The sequence below is a fragment of the Budorcas taxicolor genome, chromosome X (assembly GCF_023091745.1).
Source record: "Budorcas taxicolor isolate Tak-1 chromosome X, Takin1.1, whole genome shotgun sequence".
Classification (NCBI taxonomy): domain Eukaryota; kingdom Metazoa; phylum Chordata; class Mammalia; order Artiodactyla; family Bovidae; genus Budorcas; species Budorcas taxicolor.
The window spans coordinates 79,047,105-79,067,634 of NC_068935.1; the positions used below are offsets into that span (position 1 = coordinate 79,047,105).

Consider the following 20,530-nt stretch of genomic DNA (forward strand, 5'->3'; position numbering starts at 1 on the left):
TTTAAAAACCTCACTAAAAAGACAAACAATCCTATTAACAAATGGGCAAAGGTTTGGTTTAACCATTTCTCCAAATAAGATATAAAAATGGTCAACAAGCACATGTAAAGATGCTCAGCATCATTAGTCATCAGGAAAAAGCAAATTAAAACCACAATGAGATTCTACTTCACACCCACTAGGATGGCTGTAATTTAAATAAGAAAAGTAACAAGTGATATCTAAGATGTAGAGAACTGGAACCCTCATACACAGCTGATGGGAATGTAAAATGGTGCAGCCTCTTTGGAAAACAGTCTGGCAATTCCTCAAAAGGTTAAAAGTTCTCATCTGACCCAGAAATTACACTCCAATTATACTTGGTATATATCTAAGAGAAATGAAAACATAGGTCCACATAAAAACTTGAACATGAATGCTCATGGGAGCATTATTACAGGAGCATTACTCATAATAGCCAAAAAGTAGAAACAACCCAAATATACCTCAAGTGATGAAGAGATAAACAAGTGTTATATCCACACAGTGAAATATCATTTGGTCATTAAAAGGAACAAAGTACTGATGTCGGATGAGCATCATGTTGGATGAACATGGATGAACCTTGAAAACATTATCCTAAGTGAAAGAAGTCTGTCACAAAAAACCACATATTGTATGAAATATCCAGAATAGGTAAATCCATAGAGGCAGAAAGTAGATCAGTGGTTGTATCAGTTTGGGGGGAAATTGGGAGTGACTGCTAATGGGTATAGGGTTTCTTTTGGGAATGGCAAAAACTTTTAGAACTGATTGTGGTTGGGACTTCCCTGGTGGTCTAGTGATTAACACTCTGCGCTCTACTACAGGGGCATGGGTTCAATCTCTGGTTGGGGAACTAAGATCCCACATGCTGCAGTATGGCCAAAAAATAAAAATAAAATTGATTGTGGCTGCACAACTCTGAGTATACTAAAAAAAAACCCCTGAATTTTACACTTACGCTTGGGTAAATTGTATACGATGTGTACTATATTTAATTAAAGCTGTAAAAAATGTACTTGTTCCATGGTGTTTTCCCTTTCTACTACAGTCCACATTAATCACTCCATTCTCTCAACTCCTATAGCTTTTAAAATTGTACTGCACAATTTAGCACTCAGTTAAACTACGTGATAATGTTTATTATTATCTCATATAGATTAGCCTTGACTTGGCAACCACACTATAATTTTCCTAACAGGAATGAATAAGCCTACTGCTTCTCAGATACCTCTAAACCACCTAACATGTAACTGGGCACGTAGTAAGTACTCAGTAAATACTTGGTGGTTGTGAAGAATTGATTGCATGTGCTTGTATTCACACATGTGTGTTACACACACACACAGAAGCTGGAGGGAATGAATGCAATCTCCAACACTATGTGAAACTGCAGAATACAAGATTTATTTAAGGGAAAAAACAGCATGGTTTGGACACTTTTGTTCTCCCCTCCTTCTGCCTCCTGTTGCTCAGTGACACTCCATGGCCAACCATATCCTGGTCTCTGAAATTCTAAGGGAGTCACTGAGATCCTATCTAGACTTGACTGTCTGGTGTCACTATTCTCCCATTGCTTCCTCCTCTTCCTCCTCCTCTGTCCAGCTCAAGTCATCATCTGAATCCTCAGACTCTTCCTCATCCATCTCTAACCCAACCTCTGCCTTAGCCTTCTCAGCCAGTGCATCGGGGTGCTCCAGCTGGGCCCAGGATCCTGGGTCAGCCTTGACCAGGGAAATTTCAACCCGAGATGGCATCAAGGAGACAGAGCTCTGCTCCACGTCTATGACCTGAGGAGGAGGGAAAGATAGAGGAACACAGAAGAGAAAATGAGGAAACCAAAGGGATTGGGATCAGGGCAGGGTGGTGATGAATGACAGGGAGAAAAATAAAAAATGCAAGATGGGGAAAAATATAGGGAAGGAATAAGTAAGGGAGAGAGAGAAAGAGGGAAGAAAGGGGAGTTGGGGGGAAGGGGAGAAAATAGGGAGAAGAGGGAGAGAGAGAGAGAATATCAAAGCAAATGAAGAGAAAACCTCCACTTTCCCACTACAACTTCGTCCCTCAAGACACCCTCTATTCATTCCAGTCCAGCCCTTCTTTTTACCCCATCTGCCTCCCCCTCTTGAGCCCCTTTCTCTTCACTTACCCCCCAGAGCTTCATCTGTGCTTGGAACACACGGTTACCATCAAAGACAGTGTGGACATGAAGCTGAGAGAAAAGAATTACAGGGGTAGGAACAATCCCAGAAGGTCAGAACACATTATTATGACACAGAAGCAGGCCAGTGGTGTATTTCCTACATCCACAGGCCAGTCAGATAACCCTGACCTTAGAGCTCTACCAGAGGACTATGGAGCCTACATATTAACTGCATACGACAACTCAGCCTGTAAGATGATAATATCACCCAATTCACTGGCCTCCCATCCAGCATCAGACATTCCTCACCTCAGTTTGACTGGCCTTCACCCAGTTGAATGCAGGAAGTGGAATCTGGCCATATATAGTCACCACTACTAAGGAATCTGTCTGATGCCAATCATGACGGCAAGATGCTGGCAGCTAAAAAGAAGATGTGAAATGTGGATGGTAAGAATGGACTCTTATCCCAAGGGGCGTTCTCATGGTGTATGTGGAGAAGAAACAAGGGAGTGTCAGAAAGATTAACACGACCTCATATTGCAAAACCACTGGGAGCAGAAATCTTATTTGGTCCATGCAAAAGGGAGAAGATACAGAGCTTGGCCATGAGGTACAAGGAGGAGAAATTATTTGGGAACTGGGTTCTAATCAAGGGTTCATTAAAGTCAGGACTTACCTGCTTCCCCCAATCATGTCTACCAACTCTGCATCCTGGCTGTGCCAGGAATGCCCCAAAATCCAGGGTCTGGATGCCACAACAGCTCCAAGATTTCACCCTGAGGTAAGAATAGAATTCACTTAATCTCCTTTCCCCTCTTCACAAGCACTCCAATCTTAAGGTCAATATTGGGAAAAACCTGTCTCACAGCCCACCCAGTCCCCTCCATCACCCCTCATGGAATTGAGGTGCTCCAGGGTGGTAGGTACACGGAGTAGCATCACTCTCTAGGCCTTGGTATACCTAAGACAGATAAAGGAGAATCAGGAAAAGAATCAGATCAGAATGAATAAAAATGTATGCAGCCTCACATCTATACCCAGCCATCCCTCGGGCATCACATCTCTCAAACACACGCTTGAGTCCTCCAGAAACTCTCACTCACAGCATCACATCCTGGGTTCTGGCAGCTGGCCCCAATCCGGATCAGGCTACTGTCAACTCCTGGGCAAAGAAAACAAGAGTCAGGAACGCTATTCATTTCTTCCACCCAACTGCCACTTTCACTAAATTCCAGCCTGTGAAACCTGTCCTACTAAGGACCCACTTACCTGCTCCAGGTTCTTGGTCTAATTCCTTCTGTTCCAGTGCCATTTCCAGGGCTTGGGATATATTTAGCGGAAGCAACTTTGGAAGCAACTCTGACCTAGGGGGTATGGGTGCGGTGATTTAGTCCTGACCCACTAACTGTGACCAACAGTGCCAACCTTCCCACCGGTGGTATTGGAATTGAAGAAGTCTGGTGAAAGTAGGGCAGAGTTAGAGAAGATGGATAGCAATCCCATTGCCAATCTTCTTCTCTGTGGATATGCCAAATCCTTGAACCCTGGGGAATTCCCCAGGGCTTCTCTTGCCAATCTACTCAGTTACTCTAAATCCATATTTTTCTATACAACTGCATCATTCCCTTTTCTCCATCTAATTAACTGTAGACTTTCTTCTGTTGCTCATATTATTGCCACAAAATTGATTTATTCTTCTTGGCAACCTCCTGGCTGCCAATACTACTACATTCTTAATATATAAAACATATTTTAAAACTCTCCCCAAAAGAAAAAAACCCAATTCATTCAACAATCACCCTTGTATTATAACTAAGTATGTATTTGTGAGAGGCTATCTACTCTGTTGATTCAAAATACCTACCCCATCATACCCCATACCAATCTTAAGAGCAAAGGACATTATTTCTGGACAAATTTCCCCTAAGGCACAAAACATACACCAAGCCCTGACACTTGGGTCTCCTCATATCTCTGGTCTCTAGCTCCCAAACCTCAATGACCTATTAATCACTCCTAAAAAGCTCAATGAATGTACGAAAAACCCAGGGACCTCCTCTTTACTTGGGCCTCTCCCGACGCAAAGTCTCTGCTGACTTTGGAATCACATTTGGAGGTCTTTGCTCCTGAAGTGAACTGCTTGTACCAGGGCCCTCAGGGAGCTTCTCAGCACAGTGTGGTCCCACAGTACAGCCCTAGTATAGATAGGAAAGAAGATTAGGGATGGAATCCTTCTATTGGGGGCAGAATACCCGAAAGTCAAGAATTTACCTTGATGTTTAGAAACTCAGAGAAATCTACAGTTCGCTTCCGGCAGCAGGACCAACCCTGGTAACAAAAGACCCAGCTCAGCTTAGATTCCTGGCTGCATTTCTTTTGCAAAATGGTCTTGCTATTCCCCCCTTCCCTATTCCTCACCTTAAGTGCATCATGGAAGATTGGGACCCCAGGGTGATGGTAACAGGAATCTGTGGATACCAGTAACAAGATCAAGGAAGGAAAGGAATTCTTACTTTTCCAGGCTTATATGCTGACAATCTTTCCACATGGTATAAATATATATATATACATATATCAGTAAAGACTGAAGAACACCCAGACCAATTACACTAAGGCAGGTACACACTAAATTTCTGTTCCTTTAACAGACTGCCTACAGCTGACTACTCCCTTAGCACCCACAGAGCTCCTGGCAAGGTCAGGATTACTCACCAGGAAGGTTGGTTTGGGGATCAAAATGCTGCCCACAGCCTTTGTTATGGCAGAGTAGAGACATGGAGGCGTTGGTAGAATTACTGAAAGGGTATTTCAAGGAGTCTGGCTGCAGAGTGGGGAACACCTCTTAGTCTGGAGGCTTTTAGCTGCCTGGAAAGGCCAGCTGTTTCTATCTTTAGTTCAGGAGGCGTACACCTCCTAACATGGGCAAGGGAACTTCACTTGGTCTTCCCAGCCAATAGGAAAGAACTCAGGAACATTTCAGCTCTGAGGCTTAAGAAAAAAGTATCAGGCAGAGTAGGGCTTGGAACCTGGGTGAGGTCAGCTAACCATTGCTGAGACTTGTTTTAGATTTACCATGCCAAGTTCAAGCCTGCTCAGAAACAACCAATTTTAAGCCCCCTCCCAGTTTGCTGAAGGTACCCCAATTCCTCCAGCCCATTTTCTCCCTCTTTCAAAGCAGCAGCTTTCCTCCCATCCTCGTTACTTCTGTGTACCACCAATAGCACCGGAACTTCAACCACTTTGACCATAGTATACATCTAACTTTCCCATGTTTACCTAGATAATTAATATTTTAAGCAAAAGGTCATAAAGGATTATTCTTATAGCCTTGCACTCATCTGAGACAGAACTTCCCTTCCTCCCCCCTTCAAAAACAGCACAGAAAATTAAAAGGCTTAAAATGTATTTTAATAAGTTCATGTTGCATTATTTCATTTCTCAGAAAAACTTCAAAGGTATTAGGGACAAATCAAACATGGTACACCAATAAAAAATGCACAGCATAACTACCTAAGATAGGCAAAGCTAAGAGCTACCGTCTGACATTCAGCATACAGCAACCCTGTTCTCAAGATTGTACTAGGCCTATCAAAGCTGTGAATGGCAACATCACAGACACAAAAGGGCCATTTCTGGGTTGTCCTTACCCAAGAAAAAGATGGAGGCAAGTTTAACGCAAGATTTTTTAAAGATACACTAAATGAAAATCTCTAAGAGAAAATGTCTTCCTTGGGACATGAAAGGGTAATATATGGGACATAACAGAACCGTATGTATGTTGTCTGTGACCTCTGTGGACATGTGCCTGAATTCCCACCTGGGAGTGATTGGAACAGTGGGGCCAAGGTCATTGGGGGATGTTTGGTTTTTGTGGTATATGCGGCAGGATCTCTGGGGTAAGACAGTGCACTAAGTCATGTCCAACTCTTATGACCCCATGGACTGTAGCCTGCCAGGCTCCTCTGTCTACAGGATTCTCCAGGCAAGAATACTGGAGTGGGTTGCCATTTCCTTCTCCAGGGGATCTTCCTGACCCAGGAATCGAAATCAGGTCTCCATCACTGCAGGCAGATTCTTTACCGACTGGGGTGGGGGGGGGGGGCTCAAGAAAGCAAATAGAACAGGGTGGACAAAATGTGGAATGATTAAGATTAATGGGGGCTCTAATTGGATCCATTCTGCCATGGCTCCCTGGCCCTCGCAGGCTCTCAACAATCACATGAGATTTTAGGAATGCACCACACAGAATTGATTAGTGAAAGGATATACCACATAGAACTGATTTGTTAAATATCACCCCTCCCTTACCCTCTGCCTCCAACATACTCCCTAGAGTACTACAGGCAGGGAAGACCTAAACTATTGGGAGGAATCCCTAACACTTTTCCAGAGTAGAATTCGGCTAAGTCCAAAAAGGGTCCTTCTTTAAGGGTTTTGGGAAACTAGACACTGCAATTTTATTAGTATCGGCGACGTTTGTTTGGAGCAAATTCAGCTCCAGGAGCTGCACGGTTGAATGCAGGAGGGGTTCCACCAATTGCTCCAATTCCTTCCATTGTAGCAGCTTGGCCAAACCGTTCAGTTGTTGGTGGGGTCTTAAGGAGAAAAGAGAATGATGTTATAATAGAACCTGTGCCCTAGCTTCCCACCCATCCATAGTCCCTCCCCTGGAGGCCATTTCCATTCAACATTCCTGATGGTAGGGGAGACTAAGCCTGTTTAAACTATAGTGGATAACCCTAAAAAGGAAGTTGCTGACAGGTCCACCCAACCATCTTTAACTTTTTATCCTGATTCCTACAGGCTAAGTAACATTATATACTAAATTCCTGGGCTGGATAAATGTTAGCCAAGTCCTTTTTCCTGAACTAGGTATATGGACAAGGGCAGGCCATCACTCTTCAGCAAATTTAACCCTATTCAAAGTAAACATTCTGACACTACAACTAAACCACCTCAGGACTGCATGAGCCATAAATCTTTTGGACTCACATGTATTTCATATAATGCCTAACCTTTGCTGCCTTCCCTCCAAAAAGGAACCTATTTACCCAGGGTAGCAAAAAATGTCAATCAAGACTAGCCAGTCAGAGGATAAAATATAATTTAAGACTGGGTTTGCACAAGACTCAAAGAGCTTGACGTTAACATTTTATAGATAACAGTGATCCTAAAAACTATTTAATTTGTAGCAGGCCCAAGGACCATGAAGGCAAAGTCCTTCCTCCTATCACCATTTAGCTACTATAAAGCTCTGCAGTTTACCAATCCCAAGGTTCCATCTGGCATCATAGTGGCTGGTCCTGGAGGAGCTGGGGTACCAGCTGGCACAGGAGCAGGGGGCATGGCGCCTCTGTTGTTTATGCCCATAGCACCTAAAGCAGAGTAGTGATCAGTAGAGGAGACAGACATTGACATTCTTAATCTACGCCAAAGGAAACAAGCCAAGACCTCTGGGCTAAGACATGTTACCCTCCCACCAAAATTTGCTTCCAGAAATGTCAAGCCCCTTAAATTTGGACTAGGTAGGAGAAGCTACATAGTTCACCAGAGATGAGACAAAAAAAGAAATCTGTACCATTAATCTCCTAAGCCCTTACCTCCCATAGCCATCTGACCCATCCGTATCTCTTGCTCTCTCTGGAAAACAAAAAAACACTCAAGACAGTCCAAGACAGCACTGCATTCATTCTACCACAATCCACTAAGGACCACATACTAAAGAACATCTGCAACAGCTCCTTAAATTAACTCACTGTAGTTGTACAATGAACTCAAGTTTAGAGCTACTAGGACACAAGTTGAGTTTCCTATCAGGAACAAATTGAGAGATGAAAGGAGAGACACATGATTTCTTTCAGGGCTCCAACCTGTACAACTGCTGAGGACATCAGAAGACCAGGCAAGGCTGCTACAGGACTGAATCTATCTGATCCTGCAGTCACTGAGATTAAACAGCACAAACTAGCCCCAGCTTTTCATCCTAAATTGCCTGTGAGGCAAAAAGAGCTCCTCTTCAAACCTTACCTTTCCTTCCTATGACTGCTTCTTTCTAAAAGAAGTGTCACAGAATGGAAAAATTGGTCATAGCCTATTGTTTCCTAATCCTAGTGGTGAGTTTGTCGTATCATGGGCACATGAGAGATATACCGCATCAGGGAAGGTTCCCTTGAATCCTTCCTGCTGTCGTCGCATCATTTCTTCTTGTTGCCGCCGCATCTCTTCCTCTCGGCGCCTGCGCTCCTCCTCCTGCCTGCACAGAGTCACCAAGATATTTAAGCACAGGCATTCCAGAACTTGAACAGATTATCTGTCTTAATAGGGGACTCAGCCAAGGAGATCCAAGAGCCCACTGAAAACTACCTTAGTTCTCCAGGCAACTGTTAAGTGGGCCGAGCCCTAAAACAACCCCAATGTGTCCTTTAGGGGAAAAAGTTCTTTCCCAAAGGAGCCAGCCTCATGAGACCAATCACTCAGCTGCTTTCCTCTTTAGTGCAGTCCCAAGAATTCACAGAACCATGGGCAGTCAAAACATCTACCTAAAGGGAGAACTTGAGAAGCAGCCAGGAAATATTTGCCAACATATTTACAAATGCATGAGATAGCATGGTAGTTAAGAAGCAGGAGTAAGACATTACCTTTCAGAGTTGTCAGAGAAAAAGGGTTGGAGGAAAAAAAAGTTACCTGAGCTCCAGCTGCTTTCGTTTTTGCACTTCTTGATTGTGCAGCTCTTCCATCCTCCGAAGTTCTTCTTGGCGCCTCATCAAATCTAGAAAAACAACAGACTGATTCAGAGTATTCTTCACCCTCCTCATATAGGCCCATTAATTTTCCACAAATAAAGATCCAGAAAGCAAAGGGGATATTTAATCCCTGAGTGGCCATCCGAGGTATCCAGATTCCAAAAATGAAGTCAAACCTATTATTTCCTTCTCCACAGAATCCAGTATCCTCTGCCACATCTCCAAGCTCATTTGCCTACCAAGATCAACAAAATATTTCAGAGAATAAAAGCTGAAGTTTAGGCCTTTCTCTATTGATTGATACAAAGAAACTCCTGAAAAAAAGTTATTTTGTCCTTCTTCTAGTTTTAAGCCTTAGGTAGATACTCACCCTGCCTCATCAGCATGACCTGGTGCTCATGGCGAGCAGCCTCCATTTCCATCTCCAGCTTCTCACGAGCTTCCTTGATGTTTCGGTCCACTTGGTCCTGCTGCTGCTTTTCCATCTCAATAAGTGCCTTCCAGCGCATGGCATACTCATACTCAAAGGAGCCAGGCTGTGCAAATCTGGGTGGCTGTTCTCGCTCTCTATTGACAAGGTGTCTGGGTTACTAAAACTCTGTCCAAGATTCTCCCAACTAAACACTACATTCCTCCCAAGGGCCAAGACAATGGCTGCCACTGAACACATAGAGCAAAGACTTGCCTCTTTTACACAACCCATTACAAGCTTCCTTAAGAATAAATAGGCAAACAACTAACAGGGAATCTGTCAGGATCACATACTTGTGAAATTGTTGATTCTTTATAACCAGCTTCTCTGGGAGTCCCTCTTCATCATCTAACTGGTCCATGGGCTCCACAGTCACAGGTCGAGGAAATCTGGGAGAAAGAAAAACACTCAGTGTTAGTCAAAGTATAACCTTCATTAGGCTTCCCTCTCTACGAGTTGGTGGCACAATGAACTAATTAAGGGTCAGCACTAAACAATTAAACATACTTCTGAAGGTGCTTTTACACCTAGTCCCAAGTAACCAAGTTCTTTAAACAGAACTCTGTGGAATCTGGGGTTGACAGGATGGGGTCATGGTTCAGATCTCTGAACACAGCCTTTAAGTAGGTAAAGTACTTAAGTGTGGGGCTGCCCCATTGCAGCCATCATTCGCCTGCCATGCAGGAGATGCTGCAGGTTCCACAGGCTTGAGCCCTGGGTCAGGAAGATCCCCTGGAAAGGAAACAGCAACCCACTCCAGTATTCTTGCCTGGGAAAGTACACGGACAGAGAAGCCTGGTGAGCTACAGTCTATGAGTTCACAAAAATGTCGGATACAACTGAGCAAGCTCAGAACTCAACTTAGCTCACATACAACAACTCCAACTCAAAATAACGACTTGGAATAAATACTAAGAGAGATGTTGCATGCATAAAACAATTTACGAGTTCTAAAACTTCACAGTAAGGGGAGATTTAACAACTGACTAAATGACAACTTACTGAAAATGTCTATCTTTTAATCCTCATACCATTTCCATTAATTTAAGATTATACTGAAAACCCTACCAGAGAGCTGGATAGTATCTAGTCTTCTAAATGAACACAAGAACATGGTTCTTAGAGGCTAACTCCCCAGACCACAGAAGGAAGTAGCATTTAAGGTATGTTTCTGAAAATGACCCCTCACTCACGTGGTTAGCAGGAAGGAGCCTTCACTGCATCTGTCCAGAGCTTTGCGAGCAGCTGGCTTCCCTGAGAATTCAACAATGCCTTTTCCTGAGGGCCTGCCTCGATCATCCACAATGACTACAGCCCTCTCCACCTGGCCGAACACAGAAAAGGCCTCCTCCAGCAGTTCATTGGACACATACTGAGGAAGGTTTCGGACTGTAAGGGATGCACTATGGCAGGCAAAGCGCACCCGCAGCTGCTTTCCACGGAGTGGCATGTTGTCCAGTTCTACTTTGGCAATCTCCGCTAGGGTTCGTGTTTCCTAGGAAGCAGAGAAAAGTCAGAATAACTCAACAGCTGAACAATGACCACCTACACAGCCATCAAGAGTCTAAAGTACCATAGCTCAATACCTCAGTGTCTCAAAAAAAGAAAAAACCAAACCCAAAACCCTTGGAAACAAGCATACAAAAACAAAACAAAACAAAAAAAAAGGATGGAACTGGAAGAACGGATTCATGTGTTTCAGATAATTCTTTGGTTAACCTAATTGCTCTGATGGCCTTGTAATAAATCAATTGGAAATTCTACAGTTAACATCACTTCCATGGTCATCAGTATGACAAGCTATTCTCTTAAGTGTTAAATCTGGACAATGACCAGCATAAAACCTACTCTTACAATACAGAAGTCAGAGTTATTTTAGTTTCAGCTAGCTATATACCAGAGTAATCAGAATCACTACACCCTCCAAGAGGCCTCTTTAGAACCACAGACCTTGATGGGACCCTCCCCTCCACATTCTTAAAGAGGAACCTGAGCCCCAGAAAAAATGACTTGCCCATACAGTTTTGAGTTAGTGGTAGATCTGGAATGAAGACTGGTTCTGACTATAACATCCAGTGATCTCACTAGCACATTATGTTCCTCATTTATGGAGATAGATAATGCCCAAAAAGGTTTCCCCCACACACTTAAACACATTTCCTAAATCAAATCAGACATCTACACTTAAAAATGGTTATGATAAATGTTATATTATGTGGATTTTAGCAATTAAAATTTTTCTTTCAAAGTAGATTTAAAAAAAAGATATAAAACTGTCCCCTCATGGTTTTGAGGACTCTTAAGTGAGATAATACATGCATAAAGGCTTTGGAAATAAATTATATAAATCTTGATCATTACTAAAAGTCTTTTCCTATTTTTTCAGGAAAAAATCTTAACTTACTAAAAGTATTTGTAGGGGACAGTAAACAGGGGAAAGGTACAGAAAAAACAAGATTAACTATGACTTGATAGTTATTGAAGCTGGGTAACAAGTATGTACAGGTTCACTGCACTATTCTCTCCACTTCTATATGCTTGAAATTTCCCGATTAAAAAAAGTTCCAAAGGGCACACTTAAGCCCCAGAGTCCTAGGCAAATAAACCTATGTTGTCTTGAAACAAAAACCTATCAGGAAAAATTAAAATAAAATCTGCATTCTATCCTGTTCTACCAACTATAAGCTTTCACAAACATCATCTGAGAATTATTTCTACTGCCTAATTTTCCATAGCCATCATTTCCTAGCTTCACCACCTTTTAGAGCACATGCTCTAAAAGCCCACAGCTGCTTACCAAGCGGATAAAGCCAAAGCCCTTGTCCTTATGAATGAAGACTTCGCCTGCCTTCCCATATTTCTCAAACAGTTTCCTCATCTCCTCCTCAGTGATGTCAGGAGGAAGATTGCCCACAAAGAGCCGACTACGCTGGGTGAAGGTCTTCTCTCCTGGTTTCCTAAAATTCTTCAGGTCAATAGTCAAGCCTTCATCTGAGAGAAGAAACATAGTCACTTAAAAGATTGGGGAGAGATTTACAGTCATATCCTCAAAGAGTTACAACTGCTGCTAGATAAGAAATGTAATTGCTATAAAGAAGTCAACACCATTTCCCAATGGAATCTATCCACTAACCACTTATCAGTAAATTGCACTTAGAATGTGAAAGCAGTATGCAGAGATCTGGGGGGTGGAGGGAGGGAGGACGGACTTCTCAACAGCTCTACTATGGTCCAGGAGCCAACCTAGACTAACTCAAGAGACAGAAAGACAATACAAGAGCTACTGTCAAAGAGAAAACCAAGCAAGTCAAGGAGCTCTATGTCAGAAGTGACTGGATTTTTAACGTTTAAAACATAATTAAAACACACACACACACACACACACACACACACACACACACACACACACAAACTGCCCTATTTCCCAATCCCAAATCAATCTTCATAACCTTAACAGTTCCCATTCTTTCAGGCTTGGGGTAATGTAATGAAAAGAAATGAGTTAGGAAAGAGTATTCTTTGTAGGAATTTTTGGAAATAAGGAAGATGAGGTTGTTTGTAGTTTTAGATGCATACAAGAGGTGCTCAAAGTTAGTGGAATGGATGAGAACATATCTTTAAAGATTTTTTACTCTGATTAAAACTAGGGAGGCAGAGGCCCTAGGCTAAAAGTATAATACTCAGTATCAGATTTCTTCTCCATTAAGTCTTAAAAACCTTCTTTATATTTTCTCTACCTACTAGTCATACAATTACCACAGTGTTTAGCAAAACAATGTGCCAATGCAGCGAAGCAACCTGTATTCAACTGCTATCCTACATATCTGCTCCTTTTCAGAGAATCAGCCTTTTTCTATCCTAAGTATTGAGGTAAATAGGGAAAAGAACAACAAAGGTGTGCCACAAAAGCCCATTCCTTTATAATCCCAAGAGTCGAATCTAAAAATCAAGAAACTATTCCCAAGACAGAACCTATTTCTACTTCATTACATAGCATGTACTTACTCTGGCTGCTGGCTTGCTGCCCATTTGCAGGCATTGGTGGAGGTGGTGGCTGCTGCTGTTGCTGCTGGTGGTGCTGCTGATGGTGATGTTGATGATGCTTCCTTGGAGTGTGGTTTTGTTTCTCCAAGTTAAAAGTTTTATTGCTCTGCATCTTTGTACCCTAAAAATAAACTGAAATGTCAGACACATTCAGTGCTTAGAACATATTCAGTCACTAATTTCCTGGTGACTTACATGTCAATTAATCACCTATGGTACTATTTCAAACAGGTATGGTGAAGGAGTACAATTCAACCATCTAAAACCACCAGCACTAGCAGTTATATTGCACACAGAAACTAGACAAGTACTAAATAAGAACAGCTTGCAAAAGAATGACTTGAGGAACCTTCCAGTTCAATAACTACATGCATTGAAGTGACTTTCCCAAAATAATCTACTCCCTAAAAAATGGCCCTATCATAATATTAAAGCACACTTTAAAAATACAATGATTGAAATAGATTCTCGTTATCTCGAGGACTAGTAAGTCTTGTTCTTTGGCACCTTGCAGCCCTAGCCTATAGTTGATACTGTGGAAAAGTATGGGCTGTATAGATTTAGACATACTTATATTTGAAACATGGTCCTAACACTTACTAGTAAATTACTTTTGAACCAGTTCCTTAAGTTGTTATAAAAGGGATAATAAAAACACCTACCTCTCAAGGTAGCTATGAAGATGAATATGTGAAAATACTAGTTCTGTATTAGCATATATTGTTATTATTAAATATCATTATTAACCATAATAGAAAGATAAATGACTATCAAAGTAATGAAAGCATCCAATACAAACATATACAATCATAAAATCTTAAATTTTGTCGTTTAAAATCAACATAAGGGAGTTCCCTGGTTGCCTAGTGGTTAGGATTCCAAGCCACTGTTGTGGCTGGGCTTCAATCCCTGACTGGGGAATAGAGGTCCTGTAAGCCACTAGGCATGGCCAAAAACCCATAAGATTAAAATGAAAATTCCTGGTATAATCAAGGCTGAATACAAAAGTTGATGGTTTCAAGATGGAAATTTCCTAATGGATCAGCTGAGGACTATCTCCCTTATCCAAGGGCAGTTTTCCAGTAAATTAAAGGACAAAAATCAATCATGAATCTTTTACCCTAAACATAAGACCCTCCAGTCAGATTTAATTGAAAGAAAGATGCAGAAAATGATCTTTTCTCCAAAAACTGTATTATTAACATCATGATTCCCTTAAAATAAATTATATTCCTCAGATTAAAAAAATGTGACAAAGGCTTGGTAGCTGTTGATTCTGGATGAGGAATATACAAGACACTTATGTGTATAAAACTTTAACATTGATACATTTTTTATATCATATCCTACAAAAACTGAAAATATCAATGCAGTTAAGTTCTGTATAAAGTTGTTTTATAAGACAACAGGTAACAAGAGGTATCAAGATGTTCATATTTCTTAACTCAGGAATTCTACTTCTAATAATTTATTCTAAGAATATAATTTAAGATTTAAAAACTACATCCATGAAATAGTCTCTATAACTGGCTTTCCAGTAACAAAATGATAAAAATGACTTTTTCTTTTTTACTAATTTTTTACATTAATTCAACAACTATTCACCAAATGCTTATTTGCTAGACACTATTCTAGGTGCTTGGGATGAATCAATGAACAGTCTTGCCTTCAGCAGTGATAACCTTCCAGTGAGAGAAAATATACATAATAATTAAATTACATAGTACTTAAGAGGTTTAGTGCTAGGAGAAAATAAAAGTTGAGAGGAGGGGAAAGTGGACAGGGAGTGGAAGGGGAAGATTTCCAATTTTAAATAGTTGTGAGTTTGGCCTCACTAGAAATCTGACATTCAAGCCAAAACTTGAATTCTCATGTATATCATTTCATCAGTCTTTTGTTCTTCATTAATAAAGTACAAACTACATCTTTAACATAGAAAACAATAAAACAAAAACCCAAAGACTGACCACTGAAAAAGTCACTGTTGACATTCTGATATGCCATTTCAGTCACTTATTTACATATTTGTATGTACTCTAAATGGTATACTCCATGTCCCTAAATCTTCTACATTTATTGTTAATGGACTCTGTATTCTACTGTCAACCAAGCCCTCATAGTGCCAGGACACTTAGGTTATTTATAATTTGTCACTATTATAAACCAATGCTCTCAGCTAAGTCTTGGGGCACCTCCATGAACAGATATTCCTCCCACAATTTCCATTTTCGCTTCTTAACCTTTAAAAACATATATTGTCATTTCAAAACTGCAACCATAAATGCACTATTTTATATTCACCCTTTTCTCATTCCTAGTGTCAACTTAATTATAATTTTTAATGGTTACATAAAGTCCACCTGGATGTACACTAATTTACTAAACTACTCCCTATGAGACATTTAGGCTGTTTTCAGCTTTTTCCTATTATAATGCTGCAATAAATATCTCCATAGGATAAATTCTTATTAAACACCTTTGTGACTTTTGCCACATAGTTTATAGTTTAACAACTTTATTTTTTTTTATTTTTATTTTTTAGTTTAAAAACTTTAAATACTGTGAATAAGTGCAACAGTTTCAGAGCAAATTTGATACCTTAAAAAAAAGAGAAAATGTTTTTAAAAATAAGATATAAGAAATTAAACCATAAAAATAGAGCTGGGGATAGGTAAGGTGGGCATTAGCATCAGATGTTTTCCCCTATGAGTCCTACATATTAAACACCCCCATTCCCCTGATCCCAAAAGCCTATAGCAGAAACGTGAATTATTTTCATAGCCATTTCTCCAACTATTTCTTCTTACCTCTGGCTAGAATCCAAAGAGTCTTTCTCACCTTTTTTTTAAATCTCCAGCCTTTAATTTAAGAGTCAGTGGCCCCAGCCTCAATATCTTGCATCCCATTCAGGAACCCACAATGTTACATGTTAATGGAAATCCTTACAGAGATCCACTCAAAACTGAAATATTAAAAACTCTATATTTACATCCTAATCACACCTCACTCCATTCAAAAAGGCCATTTTATAATTTCTTAGTAGAAATTATCTCTTTGATCATAGGGATGTTTTAAACTATTTAGAATTACTTCAATGGAAGTTATTTTTTATTTTAGAAAGTGCAATGTGGTAGTTAAGATGTTAATACCAGATATTAACTGATCACTGAATGTCAGGCACTGTGCTAAGCCTATATTATCTCATTTAATACTCACAACTATCTTCTGAATAAGAAAACTGATGTACATCCAAGGTCACACAAATGTGATGAAGCATGGAGTAGAACTCAGGTCTGCTGAACTCTAAAGCTCATGCTCATTGCTATGGTCTAAACTGAGTAATTGAACTCACCTTGATTTTAGACTTTAGAATTCAAAACACTTACTAAAATGTCACCTAACCTCTGACTCTTAGTTTCCTCACTTGTAAGATGGGGGTAACATCTATCTCACAGGACTGGTTATTTTGACCAAACCAGATAATGGACATTACAGCTACTTGTTCCTGCTGACAATCACCACCCCTATTTCTACATATGCGGTGCTCCAGTTAGACAAATTTCATCAATTACATTCTTCCCTTGCTCTTCTGGATTCTAGCAAAAATTATTTTTACAACCAAACTGCCTACCTTTGTGTCGAGTAAATGTCTCCATAATGCCAATCATTACTCTTTCCCTTCAGTTTATCTCCCAAGAAGTCATTCAACAGTGAACACAAAATAATACTGTATAAATCACCTAAAACAGTGCCCACAAAGTAGCAAGTATTCAGTAAGCATTTGTCCCTGTAATGTACTTCTGATGATGACCACCAATATAATTTGGAAATATGTGCAAATATCTGGGTAATAAATTCACTGCCCCTAGCCACTGGGGCCTCTGAGAAGGGAATAAATCATAAAGGTCAACAGTAAGGATTTATGTCTACTTATTTGCCCCAAAGACTAACCCTGATGGACTTTCTTGAGAGCAAATACATATTGCTGTTAGAAAAACTGGGGCTATTTGCAACACAACTGCACAAACCAAACACTACACCACGTATCTGAAACCTAAATAAAATGTCCCCTTAATTTTCAGGAAAAGGATCAACTTTTAAGTGGAAACTGTGTGTGGGGGAAACCTGGTAAAAATCTACCAGATGGAAATGGCTGCCTGGATGTGGACCAGCCTGAAAGCTGCAGGAGACACTGGTCAGGTAAGGCCCGTTTCCAAGAATCTCTTAGGACCTTTCATTTAGTAATAAGGAACATGGACAAAGACACAATATAAATCTAGCCAGGATCCCCCTATTAAGAGTGGCCAGATGTATCAAATAAAAACACATTACAGTTAAATTTGAATTTCAGATTTTGAAAAATAAATCTCTTTAGTGTTCCATTTCATGTGTACTAAAAAAATTTGTTGTTTACGTGAAATTCAAATCTAACAGGGTGTCCTGTATTTTCTCTGACAACCCTACCCCTACCTCAACTTTGACTGAAGATAACAAAGTGCCTCCCAGTCCTCTTTAACCTCGACTTCTGTTAAGAACACAAAGCGGCAGCTTACGAGAACAGTTTTTCCAAAGGTAAAATACCCGATAGGAAATCCATAAAATTAATTTTCATTTTTTAAAAAGTGATGTCATAAACAGGTCGAGTAGACAGGCAACAGGACAAAAAAAGTCTTCAGGAATCTGCCTAGGAAAACAGCAAGGGCTGGACGAGCAGATGAACTTCCCAGCTCAGAGTTTTGACAAAGAAGCATCGCTGGGGTAGGGGAGGGGGCCCCCTTTCTCCTCCGGAACTAACGGCCTCACGAGGTCGAGAGGAGGAGCGCCCGACAAAGCGCCTCCTCCTTCAGCCGCGACTTCAGCGCTCTCGGATAATAGACCCCACACCCTCAGGCCCAGGGCGGCTCAACGATTGGGGAACTTACTGACAAGATTCAGCTTCCAAGATGTGTTGCACAAAAAAACGGCAAGGGAAGGGAAAAGGGAATCAGGTTAAAGCAGAAGGCGAGACCAGCGGAGAGCGATGGGCCTCCGCGGGTGGGATGAGGAGACCGTGTGGCCGCGGAGACAAGGCCTCAAGGGGCCGCAGAACGAACGGCCCACCTTCCTTCAAACCCAGCCTCGCCGTCATCTCTTCCTTCACCGATTGTCGCTAGAAATCCTACTCTTCTCTCGAACAAGAACTAAGTCGACCCCATACTCACCCTCACCGACTGTTTTCTGCTCAGAGTAACGGCGACGCTACACGGCCTTTACCGTCCCGAGAAAAGAGCGCGCGACCGCCGGAAACGAGACGGCGGAGATCGGTGCCTCCCAAGGGGTACAAAGTGGCGTTCCCTATTGGTTATCTGATATGCCAATCAACATTTATCTCCAGAGGTGGACTCGGTTTTCCACCATTTCTTCGATCTTATTGGCTACTGAATGTGAAAGACTGGAGTTCGTGTGAACGACAGATGGGGACAAAGAGCGAGGCTTTGTAGCGAGTGCGCTTGCGCAATTTGCGTCCGCTAGAGGCGGAAAAGGAAAGGGGGAGGGGGATAAACGGGTAGGGAGTGGAGGGTCGAAAGGAGAGACGTCAACTAAGTAATGGAAAGACCGAAAGACCAAGTGATGGGAGGGGCAGAGGAGAGGGGGAAAAAGGGAGAGAGAGAGGAAAGTGGAAAGAGAGGGAAAGAGAAGAGGAGATAATGTGCGCGTAGGCGTGCTCTGAGAATTCCTGCACTGCGCCTGTGCAAACAGCTAGAGTAACAATGTCATTGTATTCAGTGTAGTAGATCTCGCTTTTTTCCACTGAAAAAAAATGCCCCGCCATGTTTCTTTTTTCACATTTCCTCATTAAGACTTACACTCTGACACTTCTTACTTAATCAGATTTTTTAGTTGCTTCTCCTGCTGCCAGGTGGACTCATGAAGCCCAGCTGAAACAGTCATCACTATGGTTATGGTTAAAGAAAGGGATGCAGGCGAGGAGGGGAGATCGATACTTCAGTCTCTGCGTAATTACTCAGAATTGCAACCAGCACTCTTATTTCCATGGTAACCAGGGAACCCAGCAGTCCAAACATCATTATTGTTCCCGTGCTTTACAGAGAGAATCAACAGGTGTCATTACTGCCATGGATACATTTTAGGCCTCCAGATCAGACTGATTTCTGTACTCCAAAGGATGCCAATTTTTCAATAATGCCTAGCTAGCCCTGTGGCTAATCGAGGACTACAACTGCTCACCTGATAGGTCTTTGTAGTTAATTCCCACTAACTCACACTCAGGGTTTCAGGGTCTTCCCACTGGCGCCACCTTATGTGGGGACACAGTGATCTAAATCTGCATTGTCTAGAACCTCCTGCAATGACAGAAATGTTCTATTTCTGCTCTGTTCAATATGGGTGTACCTACTGGCCCTGTGTGGCCATTGAGAACTTGAAATAGGAGGAGTGCACGTGAGGAACTGAATTATTAATTCCACTTCATTTTAATTAGCTAAAATTCAAGCAGTCACACAAGGCTAGTGGCTACCATGTTGGACATATTAATACCAATGATTACCAAACTTTTGGAGAATAAATAATACCTCTATTGGGCTTCCCGGGTGGCGCTAGTGGTAAAGAACCCGCCTGCCAATGCAGGAGGCACAAGAGACTGGACTTCAATCCCTGGGTGGGGAAGAGCCCCTGGAGGAAGGCATGGCAAACCCACTCCAGTATTCTTGCCTAGGTGGGCTATGGTCCAGAGGGTCGAAAAACGTCAGACATGACTAAAGGAACTTGGCACGCAGGCAACACCTCTATAATGAAAAACGAATTAATACCTCTACCCTGAAAAAGACATTTTTCCTGCTTACAGAAAACAAAAACAAATACTCAGGAGTAAAAAGAGAAAATTCTCTCCTGTTCATCCCAGTGGTTACAATTATGACTGCATTCTTGCATTTCTATTTTCTATATTTATACTGTCCTGGTCAAAGAGAAAAGTTTCTACCTTTTTATACATGAAGGATTAAGCTACATATATTTTTCTGGGCCATGGCTTTCTCATTTTAAAAATACTTTAGCTATCTTTCTATATAAATGCATAAAGATCTATAAGGACTTTTAACATCAAAT

The 20,530-nt window shown here is 41.3% G+C and overlaps 2 protein-coding genes across 3 annotated transcripts; both read right to left on the reverse strand.

Annotated features, from left to right (window-relative positions):
• Positions 1 to 1,406: 1,406 nt before the first annotated feature.
• ITGB1BP2 (integrin subunit beta 1 binding protein 2) lies at positions 1,407 to 5,024 on the reverse strand. Its single transcript, XM_052663260.1, has 11 exons — positions 4,880 to 5,024; positions 4,586 to 4,635; positions 4,439 to 4,495; positions 4,232 to 4,362; positions 3,437 to 3,531; positions 3,271 to 3,329; positions 3,058 to 3,128; positions 2,844 to 2,943; positions 2,474 to 2,587; positions 2,171 to 2,233; positions 1,407 to 1,811 (listed from the first exon to the last, which is right to left on the reverse strand). Exons 1-11 carry the CDS (start codon positions 4,941 to 4,943, stop codon positions 1,584 to 1,586), a joined length of 1,032 nt encoding a protein of 343 aa, XP_052519220.1. The 5' UTR covers positions 4,944 to 5,024; the 3' UTR covers positions 1,407 to 1,583.
• Positions 5,025 to 5,561: 537 nt separating this feature from the next.
• Positions 5,562 to 18,732, reverse strand: NONO (non-POU domain containing octamer binding). Of its 2 annotated transcripts, none has more exons than XM_052662885.1 (11): positions 18,628 to 18,732; positions 13,388 to 13,558; positions 12,180 to 12,373; positions 10,576 to 10,877; positions 9,676 to 9,771; positions 9,281 to 9,477; positions 8,852 to 8,936; positions 8,318 to 8,420; positions 7,768 to 7,807; positions 7,433 to 7,542; positions 5,562 to 6,762 (listed from the first exon to the last, which is right to left on the reverse strand). In XM_052662885.1, the coding sequence occupies exons 2-11, from the start codon at positions 13,536 to 13,538 to the stop codon at positions 6,628 to 6,630; spliced, it is 1,413 nt and encodes a 470-aa protein (XP_052518845.1). In that variant the 5' UTR covers positions 13,539 to 13,558; positions 18,628 to 18,732; the 3' UTR covers positions 5,562 to 6,627. The 2 variants fall into 2 exon arrangements, with proteins under 2 accessions (XP_052518845.1, XP_052518846.1); XM_052662886.1 differs by having other exon boundaries at positions 13,388 to 13,547; positions 18,628 to 18,713.
• Positions 18,733 to 20,530: the final 1,798 nt, after the last annotated feature.